This window comes from Symphalangus syndactylus, chromosome 1 (genome assembly GCF_028878055.3).
Source record: "Symphalangus syndactylus isolate Jambi chromosome 1, NHGRI_mSymSyn1-v2.1_pri, whole genome shotgun sequence".
NCBI lineage: Eukaryota > Metazoa > Chordata > Mammalia > Primates > Hylobatidae > Symphalangus > Symphalangus syndactylus.
In genome coordinates this window covers 158,286,762-158,302,677 of record NC_072423.2, presented here as the reverse complement: position 1 = coordinate 158,302,677, position 15,916 = coordinate 158,286,762, and the positions used below count along the sequence as shown (strand labels likewise).

The 15,916-nt window shown below is 47.0% G+C and overlaps 1 protein-coding gene across 5 annotated transcripts in view; it reads left to right on the top strand.

The window, feature by feature from the left end:
• The window catches only part of DLGAP2 (DLG associated protein 2), a 926,579-nt gene extending 912,432 nt beyond the window's left edge, over positions 1–14,147 (top strand). For 4 of the 5 annotated variants that reach the window (XM_055289532.2, XM_063638236.1, XM_055289513.2 and 1 more), the window contains 2 exons: positions 3,539–3,691; positions 7,107–10,044. In XM_055289532.2, coding sequence (XP_055145507.1) covers positions 3,539–3,691; positions 7,107–7,325 — 372 coding nt within the window. In that variant the 3' untranslated portion in view covers positions 7,326–10,044. Of the gene's footprint in view, positions 1–3,538; positions 3,692–7,106 lie in introns of all 5 variants that reach the window. The other variant, XM_055289522.2, reaches the window with a different exon arrangement.
• The last annotated feature ends 1,769 nt before the right edge of the window (positions 14,148–15,916 follow it).

The window sequence follows — 15,916 nt, the reverse complement described above, 5'->3', positions numbered from 1 at the left end:
ACATATGTAAGTTTACATGGTAATATATTTTATATATATATTTGCCTACACACATACATACATATACATTCTATATGTTTACATATACATGTTATTATATTTTATATATACTATATATTTGCCTACACACATACATGTATACTTTTCCTTAGCTGACTAAAGTATTCACTATTTTGAGAAATAGTAAATAATATTTATGCTACTTAATACGTTTTTTTATAATACATACATCGATTTCTTTTCAGACCAAACATTTTCAGTCAAATGCAAATAGGTCTCCTCTAGGCCTCGCGTAGCAACGGTGCCAGGTGTTTTGATGATGTTTTCCTTGGCTTTTTCACATGCAAAGAGACATGAGGATATTCTTACATATCAAAGGATGCACGAGCAAGCCAGAGTTGCCATCTCATGTCTTTTCATTAGGGTCATTAAAAAGTACGCCTTCTCTATCACTGTCCAATCACCCCCACTGAACTTCACGGCGAATTTAAAGAGTTACCATCACTCTGACAAAGTTATAATCATCATTTAAAAGGGGGAAACAGAAAGGTTTTGACTGCCTCGAAAGAAGCTCATAACCGTGTAAACACTAAGCTGTCACGTCACCTGTGAACGATCTTGCCTCCTCCGTAGAATCTATTTAATTATTACCTTTAAAGGAATTGATTTGGGCCACTGACGAACTCTGTGTAATATTAGGCAGACTCGGGTGGGCCTGGGCAGGCACTGTCTTTAGGAATGCTCGTCCAAAGCTTCCCACACACAGCCCAAGGTGCATATTCACACCTGCTAAATGTTCCTTTCTGCTCTGCCAGAAATAGCTAATATTTGGCTTAAAATTGTTCACCCTAGTATTTGTTAGGCCTTCTGAGTTTTAAAATAGCTGGCTTGGCTACATCCTTTTCTTTCGACTTCTATTCGGGATTAGTAGAAAAACATTCTGACATGTTTGCTGCGGAAGAGTGTTACAGGGAGGGGTGGTGCCTGAGACAGGCCTGGCAGGAGACGAGTGCTGACATGTTAAGACACGCTTTGCTCATCAAAGCCAAATGGTCCGCAGTGCAAAGTAGCACCGCTGTCTGCTGGAAGTTGTTGGTAGGTAACTAACCTTTAAGTCAAAGAGTGACCCTAGAAAATGTCAGAACCCCACCCCGAGATTAAGGACTGACCACAGGGAGTGGCGCCTCTCAGGATGGACCACGGGGAGCGGAGCCTCTCAGGACGGACCACGGGGAGTGGCGCCTCTCAGGGTCGGGATGTGCAGGTGGCTTGTGGCGCAACCAGAAGGCACATAATACCGGAAATAACCTCAAAGCATGCAGCCTGATTGCTGTGCTTGTGGGACCAGCAGTTTGGTGTCCCCAGAAACTTAGTCTCATTCAGACCCTCTGAGCCTGCCTCTGAATTTTAACTCCGTCCAACCCCGGGGGTGTGTGTGCCTGAGCAGACGCCGGCACAGAGAGAGCTGCTCCAGGCCACACGGGGCACCGAAGTTCCTATCCAATGGACGCCGGATGCCAGAGCCACAGAGCTGTGTGAATTTAAAACGACGGCAATTTCACAAGGAACAAGGCCCTGCATGACTTTGCTGGGGTAAAGGGAATGGCATGGCACAACCATTGACTTTTTTTTTTATTAATATAAACATCTTATTGTCTCTCAATGTCCAGTGGATTCAGATGCAACTACCTCCCCCACCAAAAGACAACAGAAGACAAAACCAAATCCTGACCATGCCAGGCTATGCCCGTCCGGCCCCAGCGCGTGGTCTGGGTGAGCCCAAAGGACGGGTGTGTTGTTGCCAAGGAGCGGAGAGGAGGGGGGCACGGGAAGACAATGCCTGCTCTCAGGCAGGCTCCACCACAGTGGCCGGCCATGTTCCTCCTGCATCCCCCGGGAGATGTGACCAGGACCACTCAGCTGTGGGCGAGAGAGGAGAAGCCACTCCGCTGCCCCCCACACCATCAGGCACAGCTGTGCCCAGCCCTACAGAAAGAGGGGGCACAGCCATGCCCGGCCCTACAGAAACAGGGGGCACAGCCATGCCCAGCCCTACAGAAAGAGGGGCACAGCCGTGCCCGGCCCTACAGAAAGAGGGGATGTTCTTAGGTTGGTGAAGACCTGGAAGCCACGTAGGCACCACCCTACAACCTCTGAGCAGCCTCCCCTGCTGCTTCTCACCCAGCCTGGCCTGCCCTGTGGCTGCAGCTCCTGGCGTCCCTCGACTGACTTCGGTGCAGAACATGGCTTCCTTGCCAGGCACTTTTGTTGTCCCCACCCACAGAGGCTGAGTTCGGGCTCCCAGCCGGTGGCCAGGGCCGCCCTCCTGGGGAGCTCCTCAAGTGCCTGGTGGGGCTTTGAGCGGCCAAGGCTGCCCTCGTGTGGCTGCAGAAAAGAACGGGCTCAGCCGCGCGGAGGGCAGCTGGGGAACCCAGGTCCTGGCTCTGGATGAGGAATCGCAGAGCTGTCCGTTCAGCATGCTCTTCACTGAGCATGAGGAGTGTGCACTGCTGAACCCGTAAGCAAATCCAGTTGAATGTCGACCCACCAGAACCTCCTCTGATTCTGCTGAATCCCCACTGAATCAAGGGAACCACGCCTGGAAAAGTCATTCGGATTTCAATGTAGGGAGCAAGCCGGGCACGGTGGCTCACCCTGTAATCCGAGCACTTTGGGAAGCTGAGGCAAGAGGGTTGCTTGAGCCCAGGAGTTTGAGGCCACCCTGGACAACATAGCCAGACCCCATTGCTACAAAATTAAAGAAATTAGCTGGGTGTAGTGGCCTGTGCCTGTGGTCCCAGCTACTTGGGAGGCTGAGCAGGCAGGATCCCTTGAGCCCAGGAGGTGGAGGCTGCAATGAGCCATGATCACACCTGCGCTCCAGCATGGGTGACAGAGCGAGACCTTGTCTCACAAATACATACATAAATGTAGGCAGCTGGCAGAAATCATGTATCTATCAGGCACTGTGCAGAGAAACCAAGCACATCTCTGGGCCACTCGGCCCGGGACTGCAGCCCAGCAGCGTCACCTGCGCCTCCAAAGTGTGGGCGCCGGTTGGTGAGGGCGTCCTGTTCCTTGGCGCGTTACATTTGTAAGGTGTCATCAGCCGTCAGAGAACAAGCAGGTATAGAACGGGCTCCAAGCTAGTTCCCCACCGCCACCACCAGGCCAAAACCACGGCAGGCTTACGGAGCCCTGTCCCTTCCAAATCATCCACAGGTGACCAAAAACACAGGGTCCTACTGCTTTTATGAGCTGTGAAGCATTTAGAAACTCTCCCATCTGCCCCATTCCCAGCATTTTCAGCGTGGAAAAATGAACGGCTGTGCTACGTGTTTTTAAGCCGTCAGCAAATACTTGTGCTAAAGTAAACTGTCATGGAAGCATGGCCTTCCCAAATATCTGCCTCAGGGTGGAATTAGCCAGGCTTCTCCCTAATCCGCCTCTTGAAAGACATTCGTGGGGAGGAGTGGCCTCCCCAGCCTGCACCCGCAGGAGACTCTCCTAGCTCTGAACACCCTGTGTGTGTCCCCAGGACCCCAGCGCCATGCCAAGGCCGACGTCGCAGGACCTGGCCGGCTACTGGGACATGCTGCAGCTCTCCGTTGAAGACGTCAGCATGAAGTTCGACGAGCTGCAGCGGCTGCGGCTCAATGACTGGAAGATGGTGGAGTCCCCGGAAAGAAAGGTAAGGGCACCCGTGCAGGGCGGGCTCCCAGCAAACCCCCTTTCCCACTGCACTAACGACCTGCTGCAGAAAGCAAGGTAAGGGCGGCCGTGCAGGGCCAGCTCCCAGCAAACCCCCTTTCCCGCTGCAGTAACGACCTGCTGCAGATATAGCATGACAACAGGGTTCTCAGTCTTTTGCTGACAACACAGGAGCAAATTTTCCTCTATGTATGTGTGCACATGTGTATACGCACATGTGTGTGTGTGTATGTGCCCAAAATGGGGCTGAATTGAAGCCTTGGGCATGGATGGTAAATAATAGGGTCTTCCCTGCTCTGTCTCTTCTATATAAGCCTTTCAGAGAGACTCTAGCCAAGATCACAAGCAAACCTGCAGCCTCATTCCTGACAGGGGTCTCACCTCTGAATTATCTTTATCAAACTTGTTCTGATTGTGTAAATATTAAGCTGGCTTCCCACAGGGAAAGTTTTAGACCTGATTATGGACTATCTCCTATTCAATATACCTTCTAGTATGGCCACTATAGGCAGGGCAACATTTTATACCTTATTGAACAGTTTGATGAATTAATCTTCCTGTAGATCCATCAGCCTCAACCCTTAAAATAGGCTGAAATTTGCCATTAAATCTGAACCCTGGCATTTCACTTCTTCCATGATGCTGTCATCAGAAGAACTAGTAGATAGTTCTGAGTTAGCAGCAAAGACATAGATTTCCTCACACGTTTTAAAGACATCCTGAGGAACCATAAATGGATTTTTCTAGACAAATGTTATCAATTAAAAGGATAAAGAAAATCAAGTCAGCATCCTTTGGGGAAGTGGTGTTTGGTATCCAGCAAGGATGCACACCTGGGTCATTAGAACGAGAGCCAGGGCTGGTCGTCCTCATCATCGACTCCTGCCAGAAGGTGCCCTGGCCGCTAGCGGAGTTCCAGGCCAGATGCCATCGATCCACAGGTTCCCTCTCATCCCAGACGACAGGGGAGTAGGGTGGGAGTGCACAGGGTCCACGTAAGCCATGTGTGGGACAGGTCCACATAAGCCATGCATGGGACTAGGCTGGTCCACGTAAGCCATGCATGGGACTAGACAGGTCTGCGTAAGCCATGTGTGGGACTAGACAGGTGCAAGTAAGCCATGCGTGTGACAGGTCCACATAAGCCATGCATTGGACTAGGCAGGTCCACGTAAGCCATGCCTGGGACAGGTCCACACAAGCCATGTGTGGGACTAGACAGGTCCGTGTAAGCTACGGTTTGGATCTGAGGTGAAGGAGATGATCAGTGATGCTCCTGAGGGAGAAGTCTGTTCGAATGGAACGTACTGAAGTTAGCCCTGATGCACATGATGGTTCCGTCTGGTTTCCATTCTTTGATCATTGAGAGCGAATGTGAGCCCACCTACCCATGCTGCACATAAAGTATGATTCTCAAAATGGAAACGTCTAAGGAAGGCCAAGGTGGGTGGGTCACGAGGTCAGGATATCAAGACCATCCTGGCTAACACGGTGAAACCCCATCTCTACTAAAAATACACAAAATTAGCTGGGTGCAGTGTATCACGCCTGTAATCCCAGCACTTCGGGAGGCCGAGGCAGGCAGATCATGAGGTCAGGAGATCAAGATCATCCTGGCTAACACAGTGAAACCCGGTCTCTACTAAAAATACCAAAAAAAAAAAAATTAGCGGGGCGTGGTGGCAGGCGCCTGTAGTCCCAGCTGCTCGGGAGGCTGAGGCAGGAGAACGGCGTGAACCCGGAAGGAAGAGCTTGCAGTGAGCCAAGATCAAGCCACTGCACTCCAGCCTGGGAAACAGAGCGAGACTCCATCTCAAAAAAAAAAAAAAAAAAGAAAATGTAAATGGTTTCCCGCTGAGGGCAGAGCACACCAGTCTAGAAAGCGAGCAGATCTCTAGCACCTCGGAGGCTCCATGCCTGAAGAGGAGGCCCTGCCCCTCCTGAACACGGCATCTTAAAAATTCCCTGGGGTGGGCCCTGCACAGCGTCTGCTGGACACTCCTACAGTGCCACACCCGCAGGCCTGGAAGCTCCTTTGATTGGGGAACCCCCACAGGAAATACTGATGTGTACATCTCACAGGCTCACAGTTCAGGGGACACCAAAGAAGGAAACAGATCCTCTTCTCTCCTTTTCTCTTGGAATCCCCTGAACTATGAGGACAGTTACCATGTGCTGAAAAAAGGAATTACTTGTTAAAGTAGCTGAAGGTTTCAGTGAACTCATCCCCCCATTGTTTTATATGGATGCCAAGAAGTCAGGTAAGAGTCATTGCTTCTGGCCTAGTCATGTAAAATAAGCCGAGGGAACAAAGTTCCAGACACCAAAGCAGCCTTCTTGCCACAGTCCTCCTCGTACTCACACAACTGCCTGTCTTCCCCCAATCTCCAAGCACCTCTGGGCTCCCTTTGGAATATTTCAGAGGCTGAAGAGAAAAAGACATGAGTGGAGTTTTCGTGTTTTTCTCCCCCAAAACTAGGTATCTGCTTAGGAAAGTGGTTCTGACGCCTTCTGCCGTGTGCCCTTTCATGGGAAGGAAACAGCTGGCTACGGAGAGTCCCTGTCACGGCTCCGTCCAAAAGGGGAGATGGGGCAGGTCCCACTGTCTTTAGGAACAATGTGAATCACACAGTTGTGGACCCAGACCTTTTGTGGGAGCAAGTGCAAGCATTACCCTTTGCATTTGTTGCATAATTGTGAGATTTATCTTTCTGAAAAGGCATACACGTATTTTAGCATGACTTATCTGAGAGTCTGAGCTAAGGGTCAGAAATACTTATTTGCATCTTTTTACAAAGCAAGTAAGTGAATAGTGGTTTTATAAATAGTGTCCATGTCAATGGGATTTTAGGCCAATAAGAGAATTGGGCCAGTGTTTCCCGACACACCCGCCCATGTAAGATGGTTTTCATGAATATATTGAAATCCCAGAGTCTGCAGAAAACCCTGCAGTGTTGAATAGGGACGTCCAGCGAGGGTGTCCAAAACCCTCGCGATGCTCTGAGCTTGGCAATGCAGTTATCGGCCGATGCTCGGAGATGACACGGGGCTTTGGGAAGTGCAGGAATCGGGCGACAATGTCAGATTAACTCAGTGACTCCAGAGACGCAAGGTGCGCATCTGCGGAATGAATTTCCTGATTTGTGAACACTGCCCCCGACGCCTCTGCCCCTTTGGAGAGTGTGAGGGAGCTTCTACAATTTCCATACTGTGTAGAAGGCAAGCCTGTGGCCTGGCAGTCAGGGGCCGGGGGAAACGTGGGAAGGGAATGAAGGATGCTGCCCTGGGGGTTGCGGTCGCGAAGGGTGTGGGCCAGACCCCAGGGCCACTGAGCTCACGAGCTGTTAGGACCCTCCTCCCACCACCTGCCAATGTTGACTTGTGATGCTTTTCAGGAAGAAAGAAAGCTCCCGCCTCCAATACCAAAGAAGCCTCCCAAAGGGAAATTTCCCATCACAAGAGAAAAATCCCTGGACCTGCCCGACAGACAACGCCAGGAAGCCCGGAGACGACTCATGGCCGCCAAGCGAGCGGCGTCCTTCAGGCAGAATTCTGCCACCGAGCGCGCGGACAGCATCGAGATCTACATCCCCGAGGCCCAGACCCGGCTCTGAGGACAGGGCCCGGCCACCTTCCCCTTGGTTGTTTCTGCTTTTCCACAAAACGCTTGTACAGTCTGTGGCCTCCCTGGTGGTTTGTCTCCTTTCTTCCACTGAACACGCCCTTGCTCTTGTGCTCCTTGTACCGTGAACACAGTGGAATGCGGCCGGTGGCCTCCGAGTCCACGGAGCTCGTGGCGAGGACGACGTTTGCTTTTTTTTTTTTTTTTTTTTTAAACTGGTGGCCTGGCTCACACTTGGCTCTGAGGGACAGGTGTGGTGAGACCTGATTTCTCCTCCGTGTTCTCAGAGGACGGCGAGAAATGCCTCCGGACCTGGAACCCAGCTTACATTTTGTTATTTCTATTTTTATAACTTGTGTGATAATTAGAGGTAAGAATAACAAATAACTATAAATGGGTGCATCTCACCACTCCCTAGAGGCATTAGACACCCAAGTGGAAGGTGCTACAACCTGAAGTGCAGGAAAGAAAGACCCATTCCCCTCGCACAGCCGAGCTTTTACTCCCTGAGCACGGGCGGCCCGACCGCCCACTCCGCTCTCCTGCTCCTGTCTGTCACAGATAGAAAACATGAGGCTCCTTGTGTCAAGCTTCCTGTGATGGAAAGTGACCTCTCCAACCACCAAACTCCCTGCCATACAGTTCTCCAAAATCCCAGGCGATGACAAGTCTGAACCCACGAAAATACCCAGCACAGCATCTACACATTCAAAAGATAAGCTGAGTGTTCCCACGAGGAGGTCACGCGCAGAGAGGAGAGTCTTACGGAGAGCTGGGAGCATAAAAGGAAAACAATGTCCTTACTTCTATGAAATAGTTATTGTATTTTTTATTTCTTTGTAACTTAAAATACGACACCCAGTATTTTCTTTACGTTTCACCATTTACGCTACATGTGATTTTTTTAATGTATGTATATATATATATTCTCAAATTGCTCTATCAGCTGACTTTTCAGGGTATCCTTAAAAAAACACACACACAAACAACAAAAGTTTGCTCGTTTAAAATGACAGTTGTGAAGTTGTAAAAAGTTTAAGAAATATGAATGTGAGTGGTAAGTATATCTCAGTTTAAATGGTAAAGAAGAAATGTAGTTTACATTTGTATTTTTCCAGAATTCTTTTGTCCTATGCAGTATTGCTAAAGTCAAGAATATATTCCTTGCCTGTGTTAGACTTGAAGGGAAAAAGAGGTCACATATTGTGATTTCCAGCTGTGGAATTCAAAAAAAAAATCAGTGTTCACGACTCTATGGTCGGTGCCAGAGGAAAACAGGAACGACTCTAATTAATAGGCTTTCCGTGTATATAATTAAATTTAGCTGCCGCGACCACTGTTCCGACACGACTTCTGTTTCACAGTTCAGACCAGTCTTCAAAGGAAAAGCCTATCTGATTTGTCCACTGGGTTCCAGTTTCAGAGTTCTCATTATTACTCAAGGTAAAAGACTGCGATTTAAGATGTTTCCACCCCAATACCTGGTCTTCCTTCCTGGCTTAAGGAGTACCATGTACTAAGCCACAGGCAGAACAGCTTTTGATGACCCCGTAGCACTTTGTTTCTTCACCTTGATTTGCACTTTACAATGTCCCCAGCCCCTCTGCAGCCCATGGCTGGCAGGGCGTTCGATGTGCGGTTGTCCCTCAGAGTGCCCTCCAGAGCTGCGGTGTCTCCCCTGCCTCATTCCCCACATCCCACTGAGCATGGGACCATTGGGAGCAGAGCTGATATTAAAGCATGTTTAGCTTTGAAGTTTTACTTTTTTAAAGCTGAGTAGTTAACAATTCCCTGTAAAAACAAAACCCTGTAAATTGAGCCTCATATCTGGGATATATTTTACCAAACAGCCTTAACATATATTTGGAAGCAAAAATCAGTACGAATGTATCTCCTTGAAAAATGCAAAAAAAAAAAAAAAATCCCTGAAATATTCTTCTATAAATGAATCCTATTTCCCCAGAGTGTTCAAAGCATTTTTCTACGTAAATAAATACCTAAATCTTGAGTAGTGTACAGTAATGACGCTTCTTCCTATATCCACTCTATTATGTTAAAACAAATGTAGTTGCGAGTATTGGCATTTTAGACTTTAAAAATGCTGTATGATGTCAGATGAACTCTGCTGTTTAGAAGTAACCACAGAAAAGCAAAGTCAGTGTACACTCCGAGTGAAAGGAAATGTAATGTGGATAAAGGCCCGCCACCTCCCCACATTGGTCTATCTACTGGCAGCTGATATGTTTAACTCATTTCCTTGAGCTTATACAAAACATATAAAAGCAAACTGTTAAAGTAGACAATAATTATTTGTCTCAGATCCCAGATTCTATGATCCCTGCGTAAAAGAAAATGTTCACTAAATGTGGGTTGATTTCTTATGATTTGTAGACTCATTGTCATTTTTCAATCCCAAAAAGTCTTGGCCTAAACCATCCCTCGGTGAGCAGATTAACCTACCACTGCATTGCACAGGGGTTGGCAACTCGACGTGGTGAATGTGCACACGCCCTGCTTGGTCCGCCGTGTTCCAAAGAAGATGATTTAATGGTAGAACGGATACCTGCTGCTAGACCTGATGGAATGTTACCTGTCCGTGTTACATACTCAAGTGCAATATACTCAGTTCTCATGCAGGTGACATTCTACCATGAAACGCAGAAGATAAGCCATGTTTAAACATGTAAAGAAAAATAAAACTGTTTATGATACTTGTGTTAGTCACTGGAGCTAGCTTATTTCAGCCACTTCTAGCAGATACATGCCATGGAGTTCACAACGTGTGACCATTTCGTCCTATTTAAAATATAACTTTAAGAAAAGAATAAAGATGCATTGGAGAACATGGCTGAAAATTATTGTGCTGTTCTAGGAACATCATCCTAGAGAGAGTGACGTTCACTCTAACCCCATACCCACATTCCCTAATGATACAGCCAGTGACGGGTGAAACCCAGACACTCTCCTTAGAGCCGACAAGTTGACCCTGCTGTGTTGAAGGCTGTGGTTAATAAAACACAAGTATGATAAACAGGACCTAGCATTTAGCCCAGGAAAGGAGAATGCTGCTTCTCACCTAGAGTGCTTTCCTCTTGCATCTTCACGTGTTGTTGTGTTTGAAGTAAAACTAGTTGTTATCAATGACAATTGTTACCATATTTTTCTCAGCAAATTTATATCACCATCTTAGAATGGTATATAAAAAAATTGAACTGTTTATGATACCAAAAAATTACAGTTTTGTTTAAAAGGAAATGTTGATGTTTTCAACTCCAAATCAATTCTAAAAACTTCAAGCACTTAATGGAAAGGTAAATGGTCAGATAAAAATATAATTACATGGAAGGTTTTCTGGTTTAAAAAAAAAAAAAAGGCTACAAAATCAGTGACCTACTAAGTGGAGGGAATTTTTCCCTGCTGCTTCTCACGAAAGTGGCCAGGGTTATGATTAGAAGACACAGTGACAGAGCACATGCGTGCATAGGCTCTGATTATTTCTCTTGGAGCATATGTCCTTGTCTTGATTTTTGCCTTTTTGATGCCATATTAAGCAGCCACTGTTTCCACCCCTTTCATTAGAAGGCCCTGCATCTGTAAATTCGCTCATCTCTGTTTTTGTTAGATCCTTGAAAGCATCGCTACCCCAGTTCAGGATGGAATTTCACAGGAAAGTGAAGGGATACTGCAGGCCTGTGTTTGGAGCGCGTGTGGTGACCGTAGAACGAGCTCTGTTAGAGACAGCTCTCCGGTTTGCGCCAAATCTTTTGGGGGCGAGTAGGGAGTGGGGGAGGTGAATCCGAGTCTTCCGCAGGAAGGACTTTTCTATCTGCAGGACCTCCATCAAGCCAAGCCATCCTGTGGTCCTGAGCATGAAGGGGCCAGGGGACCTCCTGGGAGACGCAGCTTGTGTTTCAGCTGTGTTTCATCAGTCAGCCTTGCTTGGAATTCTGGCAGGTTCCCCGGGGTGTTTCAGCGGACAGGAGGCCCACATGCTGTGGATGAGTCACCCTGGGTACCCTAGTCACCAGCAGGGCCATCCTTGATGACAGGGCCCCCCCCACCCCCAATAAACCTGGGAGAGGCAGCAGAAAATGTGTAAGGGGGTGTGTGCTGGTACGGACATAAAAGCATTGCCCAAAATAGCGCTGGTTTGGGGAGGACCCCTGGACACTGCCTTTGACCCACACTGAAAACTGGAATTGCCCCACCTGTGAGCATAGAAACACGCTCCTCCAACACGGGCCGAAATAACTAAATTCCACGTGGTTCTCGCCTGCTCATTTTCTAGCCCTCTTCTTCTCAAGCCTGAACTTCTTTTTTTTTCTAACTGCAAATTTAACGGGCTAGTTTAAAACAGCAGTTTTCAGACGACAACCCCTGGGAATCTTCCAGGGTTCTTGTTTTGATCTGCATGTCTGTTTACACTTCTCTGCAGGCGTGGGTTGAATACAAGTTTCCAAAACTTGAAAATAAAATAGAAAACCACGAGCTTCAGAGATGAAAAAGATGACCCCTTTCTGATTAGGATCCATAACTCTGTGGGCTGGGGTAATGCAGTGTGCTTCATTCAGCGCCGTGGGTCAGCCATGACACACATCACGTAAGGTCAGCTCAGAGCCCATGGCTTCCCTGCGGGAGCCCCATCTTGTTGCTATTAGTTGGGAGTTTCAATACATTGTTGGCCATAAACAAAGGGCTAAAAGAAAGGGTTTGATTCTATGCATTCGGCTGAATGTCCCCCATTGCAGGCTGGCAGCAGAATGTTCTGGAAATGAAGGAGATATTGCTAGAAATCTCTAGGCTATTAGGCAACCTGGCTTTTATTCATCCTCAGCCAGCAACTCATCTCAAGTTTATGTCTCGGTTTTTTCCTCTAGAAAGGGGATTACAGTTCCTGTCCCTGTCTCCCTCGAGGACACATTGTGAGGATTAATGACATATTGGCTATAAAGTCCTTTGAGCTCCTGGAAACAGGTGGTGAAAGTGTGAGTTATTGCTAAGGATTAGTCCCTGGCCTCTTCTGGAATGCCGCCCTCCCAGCTCTGCAGCGGACGCTGCCAAAATCCAGGCTGGTCATGAACATCTCAGAGATAATCAGGGACCACCAGAGGCAGAGGCCATGAGACTGTCTTTGGAAAGGTTTGGAAATGGAGAAATAACGACAAGGGCCATTCTCCTGAGCTTCTGGCTTTCAACTGTTTCTAGATGCTTCCAAAAACAACAACCCAGCACCAACCAGAATTAGGCCCCGTTTTCACCATTACTTAAGCTCAATTGCCTCTTAGATGAAATGAGGAGATAAACTAAACATTAAAATGATGAAGAAAAAAATTATTTGGAAGCAGAAAACTGCATGGGTGGGGAAACAGCAGGCACGAAATCAGACACACTGACTCAAACCACGGAAGGGTTTGAGAAGCCCACCCCTCTAATTCCAGCTGTTTGTAATTTCTCTGCTTCACAGTTGAGAGAAGGCAGAGGTGGTCTGTGGGAAAGCTCCCGGAAATAACCGTCTTTCATCCTTGCCACTTTGAAAAATGTCCACAATTTTATGAATTGCTGTCCTAACCCTGGTGTTTTTATCCAGTGTTAAAATAAATTTCAAGTTTCAATGTAAACACTTAACTGATAACTTCTTTGCAGAAGAAATGTTCGTTACCTACTATCAGACTACTTTTTAACAGATTTTGTATATACACACATAAGGTGACAGGGGTTTACCTCCCTACTTTCTTAGATTTTATGTAACTTTTTTCATTGGTGCTTATTCAGAACCTGAAAGCCTTGGGCATCCAAGCTTTCACCTACTCAATAGAGGAGAGGCGATAATGAATGAAAAGATTGACACCAGGTTTCTTCGACAATTTTAAGTTCAAATTTATCTCTTTCAAGCTAGACCATGGTCTCCCTAGAGAGTGTGTTGGTTTGTGTCTGCCAGTACGACAAAGGATGCTCCCAGCTTGATCGTGGTACCTTATGGAAGCCACTCACCCATTCTCTGATTTACCCCCAAAACACTACCATGCCCCAGCCCCACTCATTTGAATAATACAATCATATCACTTTCGAAGGGCTCAGCATGAATGTTCCCCTCACTCCACTTTTTAACTGGTTTGCTGAACTCAACAAAGCTTCCCCTCACGAGCAGTGAGACCTAGGCTCCTTTCGAATGCTTCCTTCTGAACGGTAAGCCCCTTAGCTCTCGGACAGGACAGGCCCTCCCGGCAGAGAGACACAGCTCATCCCCCGACCTTCCATACTACAGACCAAAATACCCAGGTGTGGCCTAAGGACTACATTAAATGCCTCCTATAGAAATTCAAGGAATGTTAGAACCAGGAAACTAGCTGTTTAAAGTTTTAAAGAAGTATATATATATAAATATAAACATGAAATCATATCGAGTGTGAGGATGAACAGAGTGCCAAATATTCAGCATCTGTACAAAGTCATTCACTGGAATTAAACTATTTTATGTAATTCTCTTTCTCATGCTTTTATGGTTCTTTTGATAAATTCTATTTAGTAGCATGCAGGATACCTAATCTGAATGTGCAATATGCTATTCATCACCACGACAATTTCTTACTTCTTAATAACTTACCAGAATGTCGGTCATTCCTTTAAGGCATTTAAGGATTGCTTTATTTGTGTTCTTTTTTCTCATGACTTTTTTTCACTCTCAGCTGACTGTAAGAAACTGCGCACCGTTTCCGCCATAACCCTCCTGTGATGATGCCTCCATTTGACTTCTGTATCGCTGATGTTCACCTCCTGTAAATAGTTCTGCAATTAAATTTTTTGAGAAAAGTAATGTTTACTTTTTTATTGGAGTGAATTCTCGTGTTATTTTAATCTCAGAAAAATTATATAGACCAAAGAGTTTTATCCGAAAAAAAAATTACACTCTTCCTCCATTATATATTTCATTGTTGAAATATCCTCAATTTCTCTATATTTTAAGAAGTAATGGACATTTATTAAGGCTACAGATTTAATATGTATGCAAAATGGTATAGATTAAATGAGTTTTTAATTAATAAATCCTACAGTATTTAGTTAACGGTTGTTTTACGCTCTTTTGAGTTGCATTGAAAAGAGACGCACATTAGCTCACTGGACCTCATGGATCCAGGCTCCAGTGAGACAGGGTGGGATGTGGACTTGGTGATGAAACTCCAGGACGACAAGTGGGTTCCAGTCCCCAGTGAGCCTGCAGCTGCCAGGAAGCAGTGCAAGCCAGTCCATCCAGGAAGGTGACCGGTCCAGGAGGTGGACCAGTCCAGGGAGGGGACCAGTCCGGGAGGTAGACCTGTCTCGGGAGGTGGACCAGTCCGGGGAGATGGACCGGCATGGGGAAGTGACCAGTTAGAGAACGTGGAGCAGTCCGGGGAGGTGGACCAGTCTGGGGATGTGGACCAGTTAAAGAACGTGGAGCAGTCCTGGGAGGTGGACCAGTCCGGGAGGTGGACCAGTCCGGGGAGGTGGACCAGTCCGGGGAGGTGACCAGTCCGGGGAGGTGACCAGTCCAGGGAAGTGACCAGTTAGAGAACGTGGAGCAGTCCGGGGAGGTGGACCAGTCCGGGGAGGTGGACCACACATCACCACTGTGAGCAGTTGCTCCCTGCCTTCCACCTCCTTGATCAGTTGCACCTGCCCTTCTTTCTCTTGCCTGTGACCAGCTAGTCTCACCCCCCTCAGTGAGAAATCCTGCTGCCTCATGTCTCTGTGCCTTCTTTCCATGCACTCCTTTCCTGGATACTCTGAGTATTGCTATCCAGTCTCCCCAGGGCCACAGTGCAGCTCTTGAGGACGACCCCGCCCCCCCCAGTGTACATCAGGATTGTGTTTCATGCATTGTTTTTCAGGTCTTTCCTTTACTGTATTTCTTTTCATGATACACTTATAACCAGCAAAAGCAAAGCTTTATATATTTTTCTTTTTTAATCCCATAGCCCGTCAATAAATATTTTAATTTACTTGGCCTTTCATTTGAAACTGTATACCTTCATCCTCATATGGTCAAACACTATTTTCCCAGAAGTCAGTAAAAGTACACATAAATTACTAAGGAATTCATTTTAAATTATAACAAGATAATTTATAGAATCTTTTAATTAAAAACCAAGGGACCAGTGCATGAAAATTTCTGTTTTCTCATACAGCATTCTGTCCTCACAACAAGAAAAAGTGGAACAAGCTGAAAATCAGCAATTCTTTGTAGATTCTTAGCAGAATGAATTTCACAGGGCAAACAGCTCCCCCAGAATGAGAGAGGCTGACAAAGAGACTCACAACCCACTGAGCAGATGCCCAGGTACAGAAACCTCTGTGGGTACCCGTGCTGGGCTGGGGAAGCCTGACCCACAGCTGACAAACCGAGAAGCTCAACACGGACAAACCTGAGGATTGAAAACTCCAGGGAGCCCAGTCTTTGGAGGCCCCCCACACTTTGTGAGCTTTACCCCCAAGAACCCCACCCAGGTTCTCAGGGTGCAGATCAGAGAAAAACACCCTTGTGTTTCCAGCAGGTGGGGGGAAAGTAGCCATTCTGAAATATGCCCAGAACATCTGTTCACCTTA